At 45.7% G+C, this 22162-nt stretch overlaps 3 protein-coding genes across 3 annotated transcripts in view; 2 read left to right on the top strand and 1 right to left on the bottom strand.

Moving 5' to 3' along the window:
• LOC310676834 (tigger transposable element-derived protein 1-like) overlaps positions 1 to 22162 on the bottom strand; it is a gene marked incomplete at its 3' end in the record, with an annotated part of 1439559 nt that overhangs the window by 551104 nt on the left and 866293 nt on the right. The window lies entirely within an intron of this gene.
• Positions 1059 to 13421, top strand: LOC310675525 (uncharacterized protein). The gene is made up of 6 exons (XM_083436295.1): positions 1059 to 1172; positions 1887 to 2370; positions 2538 to 2619; positions 2904 to 2986; positions 6782 to 6908; positions 10953 to 13421. Exons 2-6 carry the CDS (start codon positions 1978 to 1980, stop codon positions 12884 to 12886), a joined length of 2619 nt encoding a protein of 872 aa, XP_083292421.1. The 5' UTR covers positions 1059 to 1172; positions 1887 to 1977; the 3' UTR covers positions 12887 to 13421.
• Positions 19687 to 22162, top strand: part of LOC310675514 (uncharacterized protein) — a 59434-nt gene continuing 56958 nt past the window's right edge. Inside the window, exon 1 of the mRNA XM_083436270.1 lies at positions 19687 to 19850. Within this exon, the coding sequence (XP_083292396.1) occupies positions 19777 to 19850 (74 nt within the window). The 5' untranslated portion in view covers positions 19687 to 19776. The remainder of the gene's footprint in view (positions 19851 to 22162) is intronic.

The raw sequence follows: 22162 nt of genomic DNA, 5'->3' as shown, positions 1-22162 counted from the left end.
GAGGACCCCTGGCCTACACTGACTGGCAGCAGCTCCCCAGAGTTTCAGGCAGGAATTTTGTCCAGCCCTTGCAGGAGATATCAGGGGTTGACCGTGGGACATTCTGCATGCCAAGCAGATGCTCTAGGGCTCCCCATATTTCACTAGCCTTTCAACGCTATGCTATTAGCAACCGTGGAGATTCCACCTGCCTCTTTCGAAAGGAGAACACTCTCCTGATCAAATAATAACAACAACAACAACAACAACAACAACAACAATAATAATAATTTATTTATACACTGCCCATCTGGCTGGGTTTCCCCAGCCACTCTGGGTGGCTTCCAACAAAATATTAAAATACAATAGTCCATCAAATATTAAAAGCTTCCCGAAGCATAAAAATAACAACAATCCATTTTCAGTCCATTGAATTAGCAATTAAGCATTTCTGGAAAGGGAAATGGCATACTTTGTATATTAGCATAAAAAGCATGCATAGGAAAGTATTACTCATTTATGATGAGAATAGGAATTCTTTATTTTGAACTTCATTGGGTTCCTCCTTGGCAGCCAGTGCGATTGTTTCAGCAGGGCTAGAACTCAGGACCCGCTGCCTTGAGGGACATCTAAGAGCAGTTGGGCAGGGAAAGGTCTCCCTTGGGAGGTGGTGGACTCTCCTTCCTTGGAGGTTTCTAAGCAGAGATCGGACGTGCATCTGGCATGGATGCTTTAGCCGAGATTCCTGCATTGCTGGGGGTTGGACTAGATGACCCTGGGATCCCCTCCTATCTCTCCACTCCGGAATTCTAGGAGGAGCTTCCTTGCCTCCTGCAAAGCCCTTTTCCCTGCAAGCTCTTCCTCTGGTTTCTGGCCAAGGGAGGGAGATGCTCAGAGTCCAGCCAAGAGCCTCACCCGCAAAAGGATATCTGGGCATGGGCGTAGCCAGGGGGGCAGCTGCCCCCTAAATCCATAAAAAATATTAGAAATCTGAGGTTCTGCCAAGCGAGAGAGGGTGAGCTGGAGGGACTCGGCTTGGCAAGGGTTAAGGGGAAGTGAGCTGCCTTCCTAGAGAGGCCAGGAAGCAAGAGGGGGCCAGGTCCTCCAGAGCCAAGGCCCCTCCCTCCCCACTCCTTTCCTTGCTTTGGGGTCTCTCCTGCAAGGGCTGCCTCGCTGTCCCCTCCTGGGATCTGGTGAGTCTCCTCTCTCTCCCCCAGAGGGTGCAGTGGGGAGACGGTGGGGGTCCCAGGGCTGCAGCAGGGGAGGATGCCTGGGGGGCCTGATCAGGGAGGGGCCAGGTCTGCCACGCTCTTCTTCCTGGAGATCAGAGGACCCCAAACTCATTTAGCCCTCCGCCCCCCCCCCCTTTCAGAAAAAATCTCCCTTCTTTAAACAAAGGAGTCCCTGGGACTTTAACTCTGTGTGACATTGCTCAGCCTCATTGCAGAACAGATACATGCCTGGCCCTCAGAGCAAAGACAAAGGGACCCCACCCCAGGAGTCTGTCTGGAGAGTGGCAGAGAGTCCAAGTACAAGAAAAGGAGACAGAAGCAGGAGGGGGGGGGGGTAACTCCTGAGGACCCCCGGGTGAGGACCCCCACTAGACCCACAAATGACTCCCTTGTCAGTCGGTTCTGATTTCATGCATTGACTGGAAGGGCAGCAGAAACCAGGTTGATTAATCTCCCAGAAATCCCTTCAGTTGCCTCCACATTTTGCATTGCTAGAAGGCTAGAGACTTATTTCTTCTCCTCTTCCTCCTCTTTCTTTTCAAAAAGATAGCTCATGGTCTGGGATGCAGGGCAGTCCAGCCCTGGTTCCCAGCAAGACTCATCCATGCTTGCTCAGGGAAATATTTCTTTCCCTGTCCCAACAATTTTGTAACAGAACAATGTATTTGCTTGTAGGATTTGCTACAGCTTCTCATTTAGAAGGGCAGAACTTGTCAGAAGACCAAAGGGTTCCTTCCGATCTCTTAGAGGCTTCCTGAGAGCACAGATGGATGAGCAAGATTCAGCTGGCCCCGAAGCAGGAAGAGGCCATGGCAGCCAAACTGGGAGCAGTGGGGGATTCTGGGAAAACCCAGTGCAGAAGATCCTGGGTGAGGAGGACACCCTCCGCTCAGAGGTGCAGAGCCAGCAGTTCTGCTGCCAGGAGGCCAAAGGACCCCGAGAGGTTGGCAGCCGACTCTACCACTTTTGCCACCAGTGGCTGAAGCCAGAAAGGCACACGAAAGCTGAGATGCTGGACCTGGTGATCTTGGAGCAGTTCCTGGCTGTCCTTCCCCCGGAGATGGAGAGCTGGGTGAGGGAATGCGAAGCGGAGACCAGTTCCCAGGCGGTGGCCCTGGCCGAAGGTTTCCTCCTGAGTCAGGCAGAGGAGAGAAAGCAGGTGAGAGAGACTTTTGTCTGGATACTCCCAAGGGGCTCCAAACAGGACCGAGAACATCCCATAATGGTCTGCTGATGGCCCATCCGTTTTCTGGGAAAGCATCCATGGAATGAGATCTCACAGCCTTTCTCACCATTCTCTGTTTTGAATCCTTGTTTGTTTTTCAGGGAAAGGATCTCCTTGCAGAAATGGACCTGGATTCCTGTGAGGCAGAGATGCCTCCGTTGGACACCAGAGAGAGGCCACTGGGTAAGGAGGAAGGTGGTTTTTCTCCGTTTAGTCTCATTCTGTTGGTTTTCCAACTCATCTGAGGGTTCTTTTCATCTTGTTTTGGGGGGAGACAGTTGGGAAGAAGGGTCCAGAGGAGGGGAGATTTATTTCTGCACAACTAACATATGAAATGGGCACAAACGTCCAAATGCTCTCAGCAGGTAAGGCTTTCTCAAAGGCCCATCTGTAGTAAGAGATGCCCTGTTTCACCTGTGAGAGAAGCAGCCACTCCTGGCGTCCTGATCACCTTTTTTCTCTTGCAGGTGACAGAAGGATGCCGGCAAGACTTCCTGATCCGTCTTTTCATGGGGACAGAAGGGAAGCAGCGGCTGTGGAACCAGATCAGGTCAGGGGAAGCTGCTTTGTGGGGACTGAGGCCAAGGGATGGAACAATGTCATGGACTGGTTGGGCACAGAGGAATGGTGGGAGGATACAGCTGGGGAACCAGGAAGGGAAGATGGCTCAGAGCCGAAGGAGTGGAGGTAGAAGAAGGATGGGTGGTCAGAGGGGGAAGCCTGGGAAGAGGAGGTGTCAGAAGCTGAAGGGCGAACAGGGCGTAGTGAGCTGGGAGACTCTGTGGCAGAATGCAGTGCAGAATCAGAGGCAGAAGAGGAAGGAGGCGAGTGGGAGGAGGGAGGTCGAGAGGCTGAGGTGAGTCAGGATAAGGAAGAGCCACCGATGGCTCCCTCTTCTTTTTCCAGAAGCCACCCTCCCTGCTTGTCTCTGAGAGCCAGGAGACCCCGTGCATTGCAGAAATCTTTGCTAGATCTCCCAAGACAGATGGCCATCCAAAACAGGCTTATTTGATTTCTAGATTGATCACTGAATGCTCAGATTGGTTTCTAAGCAGTGGACAAATGAGAACAAATAGTGGCCTGGATTCACCTAACCAGCCCCATTGGCTGGAAAAAGGAGCCTGCCCCCCATTCCTCCCCCTCTCCATGCCCCCATGAACCCCTGGATTTTGGCTCTAGGGCATTGGGAGGGAACTCCCCAGAACAGCTCACGAGGAGAGGAGAAAGTGGATCCTTCCATCAGGCAAACTGGAATGCCTGTGTAGGCAGAATGACTTGGAGGATACATTGTGGAGTACCAAAGATGAACAAAGACGAATACCCATTATTAGAATGCAGAATAAAATAAGCATCGATATATAAAATGTGTAGCAAGGCAATCCTATTGAAACAACTCTCCTGCATGAGTGCCTGAGGGCCCCGCTCCTGCCACTCACCACCTGGCCCAGGGCAGGGCCTGACAGGCCTCATAAGGACGGTTGCTGCTGCTGCTGCTGCTGGCCAGGAGGACTTGGAGTGGGGAGTTTCTTTTTTCCCTTTTGATTATTTTTTTTTTGTGGGGGGTGGCATGGACGTTTGGTTGGGTTTGTGAATTAGATTTTTTTTTATGAGGGTTTTATATTGTTCTTAAGGGGAGGGGTCAGGGCTGCCAGGGTCCCAGCCCACAAAAAATAGCTGGCGCATGTTCCAAGGGGGGGGGAGTGCACTGGGACAACTGATCTCAGTGATCACGGGTAGGAGGAGGAGGTACGCTAAGACCAGACCATGTCATTACAGAGGAGGCAGGGAGGTGGGACCGATTCAGATGGTCCGCCCCCGCCACTTAATGGCTCCAAATGGTTTCCAGAAAGTGGTAGGGGATGCTTTATCCCATGCTGATGGCCTCTGGGTCTGGTCCTGGCTGGACGGATACTAGAATCGGCAAGCGATACCCACATGACCTGAAGGTGCTGCTGTGCAATGCCAAGTCACTGATTCATAAAACCACTGCCATCCATGACTTGATCATGGATGGGGGACTTGACCTGGCATGTGTAACAGAGACTTGATTGGCTGAAGCAGATGGGCCTGTCCTTGCCGCGGCTTGTCCACCAGGTTTCTCTTATGCACAGCAACCCAGGTCTTGTGGGCGGGGAGGGGGGGTTGCAGTGCCATGGTCAGGTCACTTCCTGGTGGAACTGGACTTCTCCGTGACCCTTCCCCTCTGCAGGGAGGTGGGATCAATTCAGATGGTCCGCCCCTGCCACTTAATGGCTCCAAATGGTTTCCAGAAAGTGGTAGGGGATGCTTTATCCCATGTTGATGGCCTTTCAGCTGATTCCCTGGTGGCCCAGGACTATTGACTGTTTGGCTCTGAAGCGCCCTCTTCGATTGCATGGAGCCCACTCAGCCCCGTGGTTTTCCACGGATCTGAGGGCAATAAAACAATTGCTGAGACGGCTAGAGTGCCGGTGGCGGATAACTCATTCTGAAGCTGACCGGACACGGGTTAGAGCTCAATGCCGAGCCTACCAAGTGGCAGTAGTGACAGTGAAGAAGACTTTCTTTGCCGCCTCTATTGCATCTGCAGAAAACAGCAGCAGGAGACTTTTTCAGGTGGTTTGCAATTTAGCGGAACCACCTGCTACATCGGGGCCCAGTATGGGCCACATGATCTCCTGCAATGATTTTGCAAAGTTTTTGGCAGATAAAGTGGCTCAGATTCAGGAAGAGGTAGACTCCACCATGGAGCAGGGCCGGGGCGGGAGACTGCTAGTGTCCTGTCTAGTCAAGTTGCATGGGATCAATTCCAATCTGTTACCTCTGAGGATGTGGACAGGCTGCTTGGACGAGTGAAACCAACCACCTGTCTCCTTGATCCTTGCCCATCCTGACTTATAAAAGCTAGCCGGGAAGGGCTGGGCGATGGGCTTTGCGAGGTCGTGAATGCTTCTCTCTGTGAGGGAGCCTTCCCAGACCCGCTGAAAGAGGCGGTTATCAAACCGCTTATTAAAAAACCATCTTTAGATGCTGCCAATATGGCTAACTATCGCCCAGTCTCAAATCTTCCATTCTTGGGCAAGAAGATTGAGCGAGTGGTTTCTGAACAATCATGACATCCTTCTGGACCGTCTTGAGGGGCTGGGAGCTGGGGGCACTGTCATACAGTGGTTCCGCTCCTTCCTCCTGGGCCGTGTTCAGAAAATGGTGGTGCGGGATGAGTGTTCAGACCCCTGGACTCTCACTTGTGGGGTGCCTCAGGGTTCCGTCCTCTCCCCCATGCTTTTCAACATCTACATGCAGCTGCTGGGAGAGATCATCAGGGGGTTTGGGCTGGGTGCTCATCAGTATGCGGATGATACCCAGCTGTACCTCTCTTTGAAATAGGAACCAGTGAAGAAGGTGAAAGTCCTGTGTGAGTGTCTGGAGGCGGTTGGGGGATGGATGGCGGCTAACAGATTGAGATTGAATCCTGACAAGAGAGAAGTACTGTTTTTGGGGGACAGGAGGTGGGCAGGGGCCTGAATGGGGTAACTGTGCCCCTGAAGGAACAGGTGCGCAGCCTGGGAGTCATTCTGGACTCCCAGCTGTCCATGGAGGCACAAGTCAATTGTGTGTCCAGGGAAGCTGTTTATCAGCGCCATCTGTTATGCAGGCTGAGACCCCACCTGCCCGCAGACTGTCTCACCAGAGTGGTGCATGCTCTGGTTATCTCTCGCTTGGACTACTGCAATGCACTCTATGTGGGGCTACTTTTGAAGGTAGCTTCAACTACAACTAATCCAAAATGCGGCAGCTAGACTGGTGACTGTGAGCGACCGTCGAGACCTATAAACCGATCTTGAAAGACCTACACTGGCTCCCAGTACGTTTCCGAGCACAATTCAAAGTGTTGGTGCTGACCCTTAAAGTCCTAAACGGCCTCGGTCCAGTATAAGGAGCGTCATGACCTCCATCGTTCTGCCCAGACACTGAGGTCCAGCGCCGAGGGCCTTCTGGCGGTTCCCTCGCTGCGAGAAGCAAAGCTACAGGGAACCAGGCAGAGGGCCTGTGGAACGACCTCCCATCAAACGTCAAAGAGAAAAATAACTACCAAACTTTTAGAAGACATCTAAAGGCAGCCCTGTTTAGGGAAGCTTTTAATGTTTAATAGATTATTGTATTTTAGTGTTTTGTTGGAAGCCGCCCACAAAGACAAATACCCATAATTAAAACGCAGAATAAAATAAGCACCCATAATTAAAATGTGCAGCAAAGCAACCCTATTGAAACAAAACTGCAATTAACAGGAAGGAAACAACAGAGCATTGTGTAGCAGATCATATTTCTTCTGTCTCAGAGGAGGACATTTCCCTTTTTCTTTTAGGGTCCAGTGTGCTTTGAAGATGTCGTTGTCCGTTTCACGGACGAGGAGTGGGCGTTGCTGGATCCTGACCAGAGAGCTCTGCATAAGGACGTCATGGAGGAGAATCGTGGGATCGTGGCCTCTCTTGGTAAGGCTCCCTGTGGGATCGTCATATCTGCCTGGAACTTCAAAAACTACCTCTATGGGACCAACCTCATCTATTTTCACAAAGCTCAACAGCGCCCCCTATAACACCTGGGAACCTAACACCCCCCAAAAAAAGAGTAAATTGCAGTTTTTTCTTTGAACAATCTTCCTCAAATTATTCCTTTTTCTACCAGGATTGGGTTGGTCTGAACTTCTGAGGCAATCTTAAATGTCAGCTTCAGAATCGTTAGGAAAGATAAGTAGCTTCAGGTTTTTGTTTTTGCTCCTGTCAGTCTTGGGTTGACCAAAGGGACAACGGACATTGGAGATGGAGGGGGTGCCATGACTGGGCCAAACAAAATCCATCCCAGAGAAGAGCTAGGCTTATGGAATCTCAGGTAGTAGTAGCAGTGATGATGATGATGATGATGATGATGATAGTAATAGTAATGCAGTGATACCTCGGTTTACAAACTTAATCTTTTCCGGAACAGGACAGTTCTTAAATCGAGGTACCACTGTAGTAATAATAGTAATAATAATAATAATAATAATAATAATAATAATAATAATAATAATAATAATTTTTATTTCTACCTCCCATCTGGCTTGGTTGCCCCAGACACTCTGGGCGGCTTCCAACACATATATCATCATGAAACATAAATAATAATAATCTGATTCCATATAAAAAGAACATTAATTTTAAAATGAACAACTTATACTAGTGGCCAAAATTGTGGAAACCTTTTGTGAAAAGTGTATTTCTGAGGTTTGATGGCTCCTAACACCACTTTTGTGTGGAGTAATACCATAAAATTATATAGCAATGGAAAGATAATTTAATGAAGAATGTAATGCAATGACTTTTATGAAGGAGTATTTTTTAGAACAGCAGTCATAAAGAAAAAACATGAAACCTTTGGTAACCATTGGTAACCTTTAGCTTTCATTACGGCCTTACAATGCCTTCCCATGAAGTGAACCAAGTTTTTAGTTCTGCAGCTGTAAGAATGTCAAACCAAGACTGAATTCTTGCCTCTGTTGATTGGGCCTTATTGCTGGGTTGCCTCTGATTAGCAAGTTTCTTTCATCAGCTGCATAGATTTCTGATTGGATTAAAGTTTGGGCTATTCCCAGGCCATTCCGGAAGTGGAATGGGATCATCTTGAAAGCACCATTTGCACACAGCAGCAACAGGACATGGAGCTGAATCCTGTTGAAATAAATAAATAAATATGCTTCAGTATCTGGGAAAAGATCACCTGCAGAACGCTTCAGTTTGGGCTCAAGCATTTCATTTATGTATTTGGGGGGTGTTTAAAGTTAAAGGGACCCCTGACTGCTAAGTCCAGTGGCGAACGACTCTTGGGTTTTGGCGCTCATCTTGCTTTATTGGCCAAGGGAGCCGGCGTACAGCTTCCAGGTCATGTGGTCAGCATGACCAATCCTCTTCTGGCGAACCAGAGCAGCACACGGAAATGCCGTTTAAAACCAACCAACTTGTTAGCAATCATGTAACACACTGACAAAAGTCAACCTAAGCATGTTGTGCTTCCTTTTTCTGCTTATTTGGCTATAATGTTTGATAGAATACAGATAATTGAACAAACTTTCTTGGATTGCATTCTTAATTAAATTATCTTCCCACTGATATATAACTTTATAATATTACTCCAAAAGAAGTGGGGTTATGAGCCACCAAACCTCTGAAATACATTTTTTCCCAAAAGGCTTCCACAGTTTTGGCCACTGTTGTTGTTGTTTAATCGCTTAGTCGTGTCCGCCTCTTTGTGACCCCCTGGACCAGAGCACGCCAGGCACTCCTATCTTCCACTGCCTCCCGCAGTTTGGTCAAACTCATGCTGGTAGCTTTGAGAACACTGTCCCACCATCTCGTCCTCTGTCGTCCCCTTCTCCTTGTGCCCTCCATCTTTCCCAACATCAGGGTCTTTTCCAGGGAGTCTTCTCTTCTCATGAGGTGGCCAAAGTATTGGAGCCTCAGCTTCAGGGTCTGTCCTTCCAGTGAGCACTCAGGGCTGATTTCCTTAAGATTAGATAGGTTTGATCTTCTTGCAGTCCATGGGACTCTCCAGAGTCTCCTCTAGCAACATAATTCAAAAGCATCCATTTTTCGGTGATAAGCCTTCTTTATGCTCCAGCTCTCACTTCCGTACATCACTACTGGGAAAACCAGAGTTTTAACTATATGGACCTTTGTTGGCAAGGTGATGTCTCTGCTTTTAAAGATACTATCTGAGTTGGTCATTGCTTTTCTCCCAAAAAGCAGGCGTCTTTAAATTTCGTGACTGCTGTCACCATCTGCAGTGATCATGGAGCCCAAGGAAATAAAATCTCTCACTGCCTCCATTTCTTCCCCTTCTATTTGCCAGGAGGTGATGGGCCCAGTGGCCATGATCTTCCTTTTTTTGATGTTGAGCTTCACACCATATTTTGCACTCTCCTCTTTCACCCTCATTAAAAGGTTCTTTAATTCCTCCTCACTTTCTGCCATCAAGGTTGTGTCGTCTGCATATCTGATATTTCTTCCGGCAATCTTAATTCCGGCTAGGGATTCATCCAGCCCAGCCTTTCGCATGATGAATTCTGTATATAAGTTAAATAAGCAGGGAGATAGTATACAGTCTTGCCGTACTCCTTTCCCAATTTTGAACCAATCAGTTGTTCCATATCCAATTCTAACTCTAGCTTCTTGTCCCACATAGAGATTTCTCAGTAGACAGATGAGGTGATCAGGCACTCCCATTTCTTTAAGGACTTGCCATAGTTTGCTGTGGTCAACACAGTCAAAGGCTTTTACATAGTCAATGAAGCAGAAGTAGATGTCTTTCTAGAACTCTCTAGCTTTCTCTATAATCCAGCGCATGTTTGCAATTTGGTCTCTGGTTCTTCTGCCCCTTCGAAATCCAGCTTGCACTTCGGGGAGTTCTCGGTCCACATACTGCTTAAGCCTGCCTTGTAGAATTTTAAGCATAACCTTGCTAGCGTGTGAAATGAGTGCAATTGTGCGGTAGTTGGAGCATTCTTTAGCACTGCCCTTCTTTGGGATTGCGATGTAGACTGATCTTCTCCAATCTTTTGGCCACTGATGAGCTTTCCAAACTTGCTGGCATATTGAGTGTAGCACCTTAACAGTATCATCTTTTAAAATTTTAAATAGTTCAGCTGGAATATCATCACTTCCACTGGCCTTGTTATTAGCAGTGCTTTCTAAGGCCCATTTGACTTCACTCTCCAGGATGTCTGGCTCAAGGTCAGCAACCACACTACCTGGGGTGTATGAGTCATCCATATCTTTCTGGTATAATTCCTCTGTGTATTCTTGCCACCTCTTCTTGATGTCTTCTGCTTCTGTTAGGTCCTTACCACTTTTGTCCTTTATTATGGTAATCTGTGTACAAAGTGTTCCTTTCATATCTCCAATTTTCTTGAACAGATCTCTGTTTTTTCCCATTCTATTGTTTTCCTCTATTTCTTTGCATAGCTTCTCTGAGTTATTCAAGGCAGTGATCTATGAAGGGGATTTTGATCACTACTGTGTATCAAAGAAAGCAACATTCAACAATTCATCAGAATCCAATAATAAATATGTTGGTTAATGACAAACAACACAGGTAATGAACGCATACCCAATTTGACGCACAGTGTAAATTAATAATGCTGAGTTTTTAAGTGAAAGAATAAGAGCTTTACTGAGTTAAAATAAACTTCAGAAAAACATGGTTCCAAACAGTTTGACTGAGATTACATACTGACTCTGCTCACAACTGAGGCGGACTGACTCTGACTGAAATCTTACAGAGAACACAGAGAGAAAATGGCTGCCAAGTCACATGTCAGAGTGACTCAACAGTTAGCAGTTAGGCCTGAATGACTTTAGTAGACCCAAATGATTGTGCAGTCCCAACACTTCCCAGCCTGTTTCCTGCTTCTGCTTTCATGTGTCTTTGTCATATGACACAACTCCCTTCAGTTCTTCTCCATTTATTCCAGAGGCTCTAATCCCTTCTTGTCTCCATTGCAGATTCTGATGAATCGGAAATCGAGAACAAAGGTGACCATGAAAAAATCCCCAGAGAGGAGAAGCCACGTAAAAATTTGGAGTATGGAGAAAGCTGCAGTGAGAGCTCCCATTACACTTACCATCAACAAAATCTTATTGGAAATAAACTCTATCAGTGCAAGGAATGTGAAAAGAGCTTCAGTCACAGCCAGAATCTTGCTTCCCATCAAAGAATTCATACAGGGGAGAAACCCTATCAGTGTGTGGAATGTGGAAAGAGGTTCACTGATAGCTCCTCTGTCACTTATCATCAAAGAATTCATACAGGAGAGAAACCCTATCAGTGTGTGGAATGTGGAAAGAGGTTCACTGATAGCTCCTCTCTCACCTCCCATCGAAGAATTCATACCGGGGAGAAACCCTTTCAGTGTGTGGAATGTGGAAAGAGCTTCAGTCAGAGCTCCCATCTCACTTCCCATCAAAGGATTCATACAGGGGAAAAACCCTACCAGTGTGTGGAATGTGGAAAGAGCTTCAGTCAGAGCTCCCATCTCACTTCCCATCAAAGAATTCATATAGGGGCAAAACCCTATCAGTGTGGGGAATGTGGAAAGAGCTTCAGTCAGAGCTCTGCTCTCACTTCCCATAAAATAATTCATACAGGGGAGAAACCCTATCAGTGTGTGGAATGTGGAAAGAGCTTCACTGATGGCTCCTCTCTCACTTCCCATCAAAGGATTCATACAGGGGAGAAACCTTATCAGTGTGTGGAATGTGGAAAGAGCTTCAGTCAGAGCTCCCATCTCACTTCCCATCAAAGAATTCATACAGGGGAGAAACCTTATCAGTGTGTGGAATGTGGAAAGAGCTTCACTGATAGCTCCTCTCTCACCTCCCATCAAAGGATTCATACAGGAGAGAAACCTTATCAGTGTGCGGAATGTGGAAAGAGCTTCAGCCACAGCCACAATCTCACTTCCCATCAAAGAATTCACACAGGGGAGAAACCCTATCAGTGTGTGGAATGTGGAAAGAGCTTCAATCAGAGCTCCGCTCTCACTTCCCATAAAAGAATTCATACAGGGGAGAAACCTTATCAGTGTGTGGAATGTGGAAAGAACTTCAGTCACAGCCACCATCTCACTTCCCATCAAAGAATTCATACAGTGGCTAAACCCTATCAGTGTGTGGAATGTGGAAAGAGCTTCAGTCAGACCTCCCATCTCAGTTCCCATCAAAGAATTCATACAGTGGCCAAACCCTATCAGTGTGTGGAATGTGGAAAGAGCTTCACTGATAGCTCCTTTCTCACTTCCCATCAAAGAATTCATATAGGGGCAAAACCCTATCAGTGTGTGGAATGTGGAAAGAGCTTCAGAAACAGCCGCAATCTCACTTCCCATCAGAGAATTCATACAGGGGAGAAACCCTATCAGTGTGTGGAATGTGGAAAGAGCTTCATTCAGAGCTCCTCTCTCACTTCCCATCAAAGAATTCATACAGGGGAGAAACCCTATCAATGTGTGGAATGTGGAAAGAGCTTCACTGATAGCTCCTCTCTCACTTCCCATCAAAGAATTCATACAGGGGCAAAACCCTATCAATGTGTGGAATGTGGAAAGAGCTTCCGTCAGAGCTCCCATCTCACTTCCCATCAAAGAATTCATACAGGGGAGAAACCCTATCAGTGTGTGGAATGTGGAAAGAGCTTCAGTCAGACCTTCTCTCTCACTTCCCATCAAAAAATTCATACAGGGTTGAAACCCTATCAGTGTGTGGAATGTGGAAAGAGCTTCACTCATACCTCCTCTCTCACTACCCATCAAAGGATTCATACAGGGGAGAAACCTTTTCAGTGTTTGGAATGTGGAAAGAGCTTCAGTCAGAGCTCCCATCTCAGTACCCATCAAAGAATTCACACAGAGGAGAAACCTTATCAGTGTGTGGAATGTTGAAAGAGCTTCAGTAACAGCCGGAATCTCACTTCCCATCAAAGAATCCATACAAAGGTGGGAAAAACCATTATACAGCTTTAGAATCCAGGCTTTGGCTAATTGCTGTGTATGAAGATCAAAGTGTTATGGGCCTTAATTTTTGATGAGTTAAAAAAAGTCTTTGGAATAGCCTTTCTAAAATGACCAGAGGGATTTCTGTTAAGTATTGTTGGCAGGGACATCCCAAATGCCTTTAGAGAGGTATTTTTATATGCAACGGCCACAGCTCGGACTTTGGTGGGAAAGGGGTGGAAGGAAGAAGAAGTCCCGACAGTAACGGACTGGCATAACAAGCTACAAGAATTTGCTGAAATGGCGCAGTTGACAAATAGCCTGAGAGGCACTTCAAAACAAAAAATTATTTAAAAGGGGGATAGATATATGTTCAAAAATACGGTAAAGGTTCGCTATCTATGCTAGCAGTCAATTGATGTTGGAAAGAGACTGAGTTGAGAAATAAGACCAAGAGTACATACTGATATAGGAATGTATTAGAAAAGTAAAGAAATATACAATAATAAGAATACATTCATTTGTGAAAAAGGAATATACAACGGGATAGACAGGAAGTCCAAAGTGTTGGTACATATATGATTTTGGAATAATTTTTTGTCCTTGTTTTTTTTTTTTTTAGCATGTAAACTTTGTATACATGTTGAAAATTATAGTAAAATAAGCCTTGTGATGTAACATGATCATGTTTACCGATGTAACATAAGAACATTAATAAATAATTTAAAAAATACATCTAATGCCCTTTTAACGTGATGTTTTGTGTTTTTATGTGGTGTTTTTATGTTGTAACCATCCTGAGACCTGTGGGTGTAGGGAATAGGCTACAACCCTTTAAGGCCTAGGGGTCTTTGACCCATCCCCCAATAAAATATTTGAGGATGCCACCCCCCAGTTTTTGGTGTGTGTTTTCCCCCCAAACACAACCTTTTATCCTTCTCTTTAAAAATAAAGAAATAAACTCACAAAGGTCATGAGGAAAACAAAATACAAGAAAATACAAACGTGGACATGTCCCATCTTTGTGGGCAAAACACAAAAGTTGCTTTAAAAGAGGCTTTCACAAACTTGGGTCCCCAGCAGCTCCCAGACTACAGTTCCCATCATCCCTCCCTATTGGTCCTGCTAGCTAGGGATGATGGGAGCCCTAGTCCAAAACCAGCTGGAGACCCAAGTTTGCTTTAAAGGGAAAGTAGGCTGGCCCTGTGACACCCTCTGCTGGACAAAAGCACTGCCCCAGAATCTGAACCATCCCCAGTACTGCTAATTGGAATTTATAGAGCGCAAAACTGAAGTTTGATCTGCACTTCAACCTCTAGGGAGCTTCTAGGTGCTTTCTGCGCCACCTAGAGTACCCACAGAATTCTGGCTTCTACTGGCAACACACAGAGGAGAACAAATGAAAGACAAACACAAGGGGCAGGAAAATACCTGGAAAGGGCCATACCAAATGGACATCCGGTGTGAAGAGGTCACTTTTCCCACTGCTGAACAATGCCACAGGTAGAGGAAATGAAATACTAGAAGTGTCTCTGGGACAAGGGGAGCTGCTGGAAAATTGAAGTACGGGCTCAAAGTATTACTTTCTTTAAAAGTTGCCGCCTTTATAGGCATTGCCATTCAAATGGCATGCATGCATCATGTGATTGATTGTGCAAGGCGGGCCTTACCTGGCCCCCCACCAATATTTTATTCAAGTCGGCAGCACTGGGTCGTGTGGTTTCCAAATTAGATAAAGACATGAATCTCCTTCCTTTGCACATGTTCCAGCTTGTCAATATCCTCATTTATTCTTTTTAAAATTTATTTGCGTGCATCTGAAGATTTTACAATATAAATATACAGGATGAAAGCATGGCTTTCTCAAAAACAAGTGAAGCCAGAGAAACCTCTTTTTTTGGATGGAGTTACAAACTTTGTTGATCAGGGAACTGCTGTGGAAATAGTGCATCTCGATTTCAGTATGGCTTTTGACAAAGTCCTCTGTGATGTTCATGTAAGGAAGGTGGTAAAATGTGGGCTGAATGAGGTAACTGTTAGGTGGATTTGACTGACCGAACCCAAAGAGGACTCCTTCATGGTTCCTCCTCATCCTGGGGAAAAGTGACAAGAGGGGTGCTGCAGGGTTCTGTCCTGGGTCCGTTGTTCAACGTCTTGATAAATGACATGGATGAAGGAACTGAGGGGATGCTCATCACATTTGCGGACAACACCAAAGGGATTATAATGGCGTCCTCTCTCTTCTTCAGCAACAGACAGGGAGACACAGAACAGTGCAAAAGCACAGCAGAGCGGAAGAGATAAGACTGATTTCCGTTCTTACACTTCCCAAGCCTAGGAAAGTAAACAGCTTCATGTTCAAAATGAACTTTCTTGAACACCCTGAAGCCTTTTTGTTAGGTATCCCAAACCAAGAGCTGCCAAAAAAATAAATTAAAAAAAAAAAGGATATTATTTATGTATGCTACAACAGCGGCCAGAATCTTGATTGCACAATATTGGAAGACGGAAGACATACCATCAAAGGAACAATGGCCAGAAAAACTGATAAACTATGCAGAGTTGGCTAAGCTAACAGATAAACTATGAGAGAAGGACAAAAAGGACTTCAAAAGAGAACCATTTACAGTCTATTTGCAGAAACAAAACAAAACAAAATGGACTGGATTCACTGGCAGGGTTTGAATAAACTTTCACAACTTTATTTCACTAGCAGATACTTTAGAGAAATGATTTGGGAAATTGCTTTTATATAAGAAAAGCAGGATACAACAAATAAAGCTAAATAACTCAGCAGAGGGGAAGTTGAGGGAAGTCCAGAGGAGGGGAGGGAAAACAATGGTAAATAACATGATGATTGAGATCTGTATTTTTATTTGTTATAAAATTCAATAAATATTCATTTATTTTTTTTAAAGAAAGTAAAGAGAGACATGTGACATACTAGGCACATATCCAGCAATGGGAGGAGTGAATTGCTAACACAACACGCATGATTGCAGATGTTACGGAAATGACATGGGGTGGCACATCTTTAAAGTTGTCACAATGTGTTCAATTCTGCGCATCACCGAAGGAGAAGGGATGTGTCTGCAAGCATTGGAGAGTGAATTTTAAGTTATGGTGGGGTGATGGGCTGAAATTTAGCCAAGCTTTGCTCTTTGGTAGAAAAAGATGGAAGGATTGGTTTTCAGAGTTTGGAATAGAGAGTGTTAAGAAGTGGGAGGTGAAAGCGGTGATGTTTTGAAGCAGAGCTGGCGATATCAAGCATTTGAGTGATTATCTGGGGATTTCCATCACTTTGTCTGTTATTCAAATCAGACTTCAAATAGGCTAAAGTCCAGCCAAAGTGTAAAGCACATACAAATTCATAATTCGGTGGAATGTGCCTTGACCAAACTTTTATTACTGGCTTTTGGTGGGAAAGTTGAGTTGTTGGGTTGTCTGAATGTTGAAGTTCTGATCTATTTAAAGTTTCAGATCTATAAGCCTGCTTCCTAAGCAAAAATAAACAGGAAAGCATATGTATCAGAAATGTCTTAGGACATCAAACTGGGAAAGTGGATTTTAAACTAACTGAAAAGGTTTTATGCCCTTGGGAATTTGGTCTCTTAAATCTTAAATCTACCCCTTCGCCTTCCTTGAGTCCCTGGTAAGAAAAGCCAATCATGGCTTTATTAAAATGGTAATTTAGTCAGGTGATGCAACACTTCAAATGGTATAATAGATTGCTGAATCACGAACCCTGTACATGTACAATGGCTGGCTACGTTAGTTTAAAAAAAGAAGAAAAGAAAAGAAAAAGTAGGTTTAAACCAAGAGGTGACAAAGCTATGCTCTGCACATGAAACTTGATTCAAATTTCTTTTTGTAAAATTGGGAGCCATTAAGGGAACTGCAGTGAGAAGTACCCCTTTTGTGTGTTTGTGTAAAATGGTTGGTTGCCCCAAATCTTTGCCCCAGGGAGTCCCAAAGGGGAAATAATGGTGAAGTACTGAACCATCAACTACGGAAGAAAGCTTGCCAAGGTCCAAGGATAACATGCAAGATTCTTTCCACAGGTAAATTTCAGAGTTTTCCCACTCTGAATTGTCTCTGAGTAGTTGGTTTTTTTAATGGAATTTTATGAATTTTATCAGGTTTTGTTTTGTGTATTATGCATTATAGCAGGGACGTCCAACTTCCAAGAGACGTTACTAACTCCCAGTAATAAAAAACCTGCCAGTCATCTACCCATTGTCTTTGCCCAGAGTTGTTGAGCTTTTCTCAGGGAGCAGTGACCAGAGTTGTGGATCCACCAGGAGATCGCGATTGACCTGTTGCACATGCCTCCATTCTAGGAACAGCATCCCTGATGCAGAATTTCACAGAAAGTCCCTAAGATGATTCCCCTTTCAGACAGGATGCCTGAACATAAGCCAGCAGGGTCCTCCTCTCCGGCGGCCCCAGAACGGCCTCTGCTGTCCGATGTTTGGACACCTGAAGGGCATGGAGGCCTCTCAGGGCAGCTTCCTGGCAGCTCTGCATCACCTGGAGCCAGAGATCTTGCTCTGGCTCCAGCAAAAGTCATGCTGTCAGTTCCTCTCAACTGAGAGTCCTGGCAGGGGGGACCAGGTCTGAGGGATCCTCTCCCTCATACATGTCAACTTTTCCCTTTTCTTGCGAGGAATCCTATTCAGAATAAGGGAATTTCCCTTCAAAAAAGGGAAACGTTGACAGCTATGCTCTCCCTACTCTTGTTTCCTCCAATACTCACCATTCCTGGATGAAGAAAGCCTGTGGCACATCTTCAAGAAGAGAAAAACAAGTAATAAATGAAATAAGAAGTGAAATAAGAAACTGAGAAAATAAGAATCCACTGATTGCCTCGCCTTGTCCTCTGTCAACTGCCACCAACTGCTCTCTCCTTCACTCGCCTCACTGCTAACCCAAAATGGCCGCCTGCAAGTCTGTGGCCTTTACCGGTCCTTGTCACCATGGCAACCCCCCTCACCTGGACCTGGGCCCACCTGGCTCCACCTATTGGGAGATGATCTATAATGAAATGGGGAAAAAAAAAACCTTTGTTAAAAGATCAGAAGCATTTTTATTAGGTATTTTAGGGCAGGATTTACCAAAAGATAAGGAAAATCTATTCATGTATGTGACAACGGCGGCCAGAATTTTAGTAGCTTAAAGATGGAAAAGCGATGAAATACCAGCGAAAGAACCCTGGCAAGAAAAGTTGATGGAATATGCTGTAGAGTGTGGTGGTTAAAGAGTAAAGCTCCTTGTGCTTCGTGCCTGAGGGAGGGACTCCTAAGGGAAGTCAGTCAGGATGTCATGTCACAGTCCTTTGTTCTGTGAGTCTGCTTTCGATTTCAGTCGGAGTGTGTCGGAGTTATGCTTTGAGATGGAGAAGATGTCTGAATCTTCCGGTGGTGTAATTTACTGCTTGTAAATAAAGCTATTAGATTAGAAGAAGCCGTGCCTGGACTATTTTTCACTCCCTATTCTACTTCACGACAGCAACGCCGCTGCATCTCTGCTGTTCCTGCCTTAGCTGAGGTTTTCCCAGAAGATTGCACTGAGATTAAAGCAGTGTTTTGTACGCAGGGGAAACGCACTGGACAGGCAGAAGTTCAAGATGTTATGGGAGCCAACGTTTTGGTTGCTAAGTGATGAGAAGAGAGTGCAAGGAGACGCTGTGCCAGCTGGATCTCCTGCCAGGACTACAAAGGCAGTTCTGAGGTCGCTGGCGAAGACAGGAGCCGATGTCCCGGTTTGGCAGAAGAGTGAGTAGTCCTTTGTAGTCCTGGCAGGAGATCCAGCTGGCACAGCGTCTCCTTGCACTCCCTTCTCATCACTTAGCAACCAAAACCTTGTGAAAGCAGACTCACAGAACAAAGGACTGTGACATCCTGACTGACTTCCTGTAGGAGTCCCTCCCTCAGGCACGAAGCACAAGGACGTTACCTCTTTCACCACCACACTCTACACCCCCTCTTGCTTCGCGTCTGAGGGGAAACACATACCCACTGTTATCCCAAACCCAGACCTTCACAGAACTCTCCATGCCTCTGGGAGGTTAGTGGTTTTGTGAAACCATCGGCGAGGTTCCTAGCTGAGGGACAGTACTTCAGCGTAACTAGCCCCTCCTGAACACTCTGACACTGGCAAGAAAATGGCTGAAATGGCGAAGCTAAATCAGAGAGACTTAAAGATAAGGACAATCATGACTTTTTACAAGATTGGGAACCTTTTAAGATGCATATACAGAAACAATTCATAGAAATGAACTCACTGGCAGGATTTGAGTAATGGAAAAATACAAACAAAAAATACAATTATGAGGTAAAAATGAGAAGAAGAGACAAATGTTATAACCTTCATTTTAATATATAAGGAATACAAAATTATATTCCTTATAATATATATTTGATATATAAGGAATACAAAACTATAAGCAAAAGAAACAGAGGTGTTTTAAACGAGGAAGGGAAGTTGGGGGAAGTTGCGTGGGGGCGGGGTGTTAATCCTTCCCCATCTTCGGTTTCCTTGGAACGAAAGTCAGCGGAGACTGTGTTGTCTTTATGATATCTAGTTTTATTTACTCGTATACACAACCGGAGTGTAGGATGGAGGGGCTCACAGCATCAACACCCGAACAGATCTTGCTTCTCTGTTAGTGGCAGTTTGGCTCCGGCACAGAGCAAGCTGGTTTCGGGGTTTCCCACAACTCTCTCTGGGTCTTGCTTTCCTACATATCAGGTGAGATGGGAGGGGGGAGGACAGCCCCCCCATTAGCTGCAGCTCTTGCAACCCAGCTCCTTCGTTGGGGATGCTGAGGGGGACGCTCTATGGCCAGTGAAGGCCCTTGTCTTGCCAAGAAACTTGTCTGTGGGAATCGTGCATCCATAATGCTATGGAAAGGGTGAATGTCTTCTAGAATTCCTAGGTATCACCAGAAGAGGCAGCCATTCTTTTCAGTTAGGTCTGTTCTCAACTGCAGAGGATGAGTAGCTTGGACTTTGTTTTGCGCGAAAGGTGGTTGCTGCTTGTAGTTATTTAACTGCAGTGTTTCATCGGCTGGTGTCTTGAGCAGCAACCTCTGGAAACGAAGGGCTAAAAACTGGCGCTGCTCTCCAAAATTATCTGGTCCCTTTTAACTTCGTATTTCAGCTGGTTGACTAAAATTCCTTATTCTGGCTGCTGGCCCCTTATTTTCAAGGCTGCTGGTCCCTTATTTTCAAATCTGTAAGTTGACAGCTATGGCTTGATGTCACATTTTAACACAGTTTGCAGCACATCTGCAAAGAGAAGGACATGGGGACAGGTGAGTCCGTCCCTGAGCACCTGGCAAGGCTATTCCAAGAGTTTCCTCCTGGATTCCAAGTCCTACTGCAGGGGAGGAGGGACACCCCAGGCTTTGGGGGCTAATCCTGGCCTGCTTCAAACAGAATGTGGCTCCCCAGGCCTAGGAGATGGTCAATATCCAGTTCCACTTGTTGCCGGAAAAATCCGAGGGCTCCCTTAGACAAAAAGTAAAGACACCAACCAGAGTAAATTGGAGCAAATCAGCAGCCTGTAGGCTTGGCCTTTATTGTACTGTTGCAGCAGGGTGTTCCCCTCACTCGCAGGAGAGAGGAAAGACCCAGAACAATGGTGTGCAAGACCTTATAAAAACTTTTGAAATTCCCCTCCTCTAGGTCAAGCCCACCCCCAGAAACATCATGCACACATTACAGAAAGGAGGGGTTGAGGGAGGAGTTGTGGTGGTAACCTGAGTGTCTTGTCACCTGGCTGGTTCCTCCTTTCCCCCTCCCCATGAGTACTTTCCAGGTGACAAAGGGGAGATTGCAGTTTCCTGCCCCCTGAGGGGAAATCCAATCACTGTTCTTTTGTTATAGTCCAGGTTGAATCCACTCGTGTATGCAGGGTTGATGGTTTTCTGTCTGAAACCATCAGGGTTGGCATAGCAACTGGGCAGGGCTCCTGTGAATGTGCTGGAATGTTCAAGGGATTATGGCTGGCCTGTATCAAACCTTCCCCATTTTGTAGTCCTTCCTTCATGGAGTAAAATAAAAGTGGAACAGTGCAAATCTGATGTATGGTTGATTTTCTATGAATTTATAACAGAAGTGTAGCGTATGTAGTGTGTGAGTGTGAGTGTGTGTGAAGTCTGTACAAACTGAATGATGGGGGGGGGGTTTCCTGCTACACACTCCACCCTTTTAAAATTTAAATATCAAAACAGATCCCAACTTTCAGAGCATGTAAATCACAGGAGTGGAAAGACTGCTGCGCCACTCACAGAAATAGGACTATACTTCCTTCTCCCACCTTTAAAGTATACGTAAGAAACCTCAACTTCGCTTTTCAAGCCAAAAGACAACACTTCCGTGTCTCCGGGCAAAACCCCCTGGCCTTTCAGGGGTAGAACCGCCACCACACCTGTGGCATTTACTTCAGTGCGGCGTTTACCTCACGGGGACTGACTGTGCGGGTGGCGAGATGATTTCAGCCTCGGACACTTCGCGGGTTCTGAAATGGCTGTGCAGGCCAGATTCATGACCCTGACAGGCTGGATTCGGCCCACGGGACATAGTATGAGGACCGCTGGTCAACACTCCCCAGAGTTTCAGGCAGGGATTTCGTCCAGCCCTTATAGGAGATGTCAGGGGTTGACCCTGAGACATTCTGCATGCCAAGCAGATGCTCTAGGGCTTCCCATATTTCCCTAGCCTTTCAACACTATGCTATTAGCAACTATGGAGTTTCCACCTGCCTCTTTCAAAAGGAGAACACTCAACTGAGCAATTTTGATAATAATAATAATAATAATAATAATAATAATAATAATAATTATACCCCGCCCATCTGGCTGGGTTCCCAAACCACTCTGGGCGGCTTACAACAAAATATTAAAATACAATAGTCCATCAAATATTAAAAGCTTCCCCAAACATAACAACCATCCATTTTCAGTCCTTTGAATTAGCAATTAAGCATTTCTGGAAAGGGAAATGGCATACTTTTGTAAATTAACATAAAAAGCATGCATGAGAAAGTATTACTCATTTATGATGAGAATAGGATTTATTTTGAACTTCACTGGGTTCCTCCTTGGCAGCCAGTGCGGTTGTTTCAGCAGGGCTAGAACTCAGGACCCGCTGCCTTGAGGGACATCTAAGAGCAGTTGGGCAGGGGAAAGGTCTCCCTTGGGAGGTGGTGGACTCTCCTTCC

This window comes from Podarcis tiliguerta, assembly GCF_965153285.1.
Source record: "Podarcis tiliguerta genome assembly, chromosome: 4".
In the NCBI taxonomy this organism is placed as follows: domain Eukaryota; kingdom Metazoa; phylum Chordata; class Lepidosauria; order Squamata; family Lacertidae; genus Podarcis; species Podarcis tiliguerta.
This window is presented reverse-complemented; position numbering and strand designations above follow the sequence as displayed.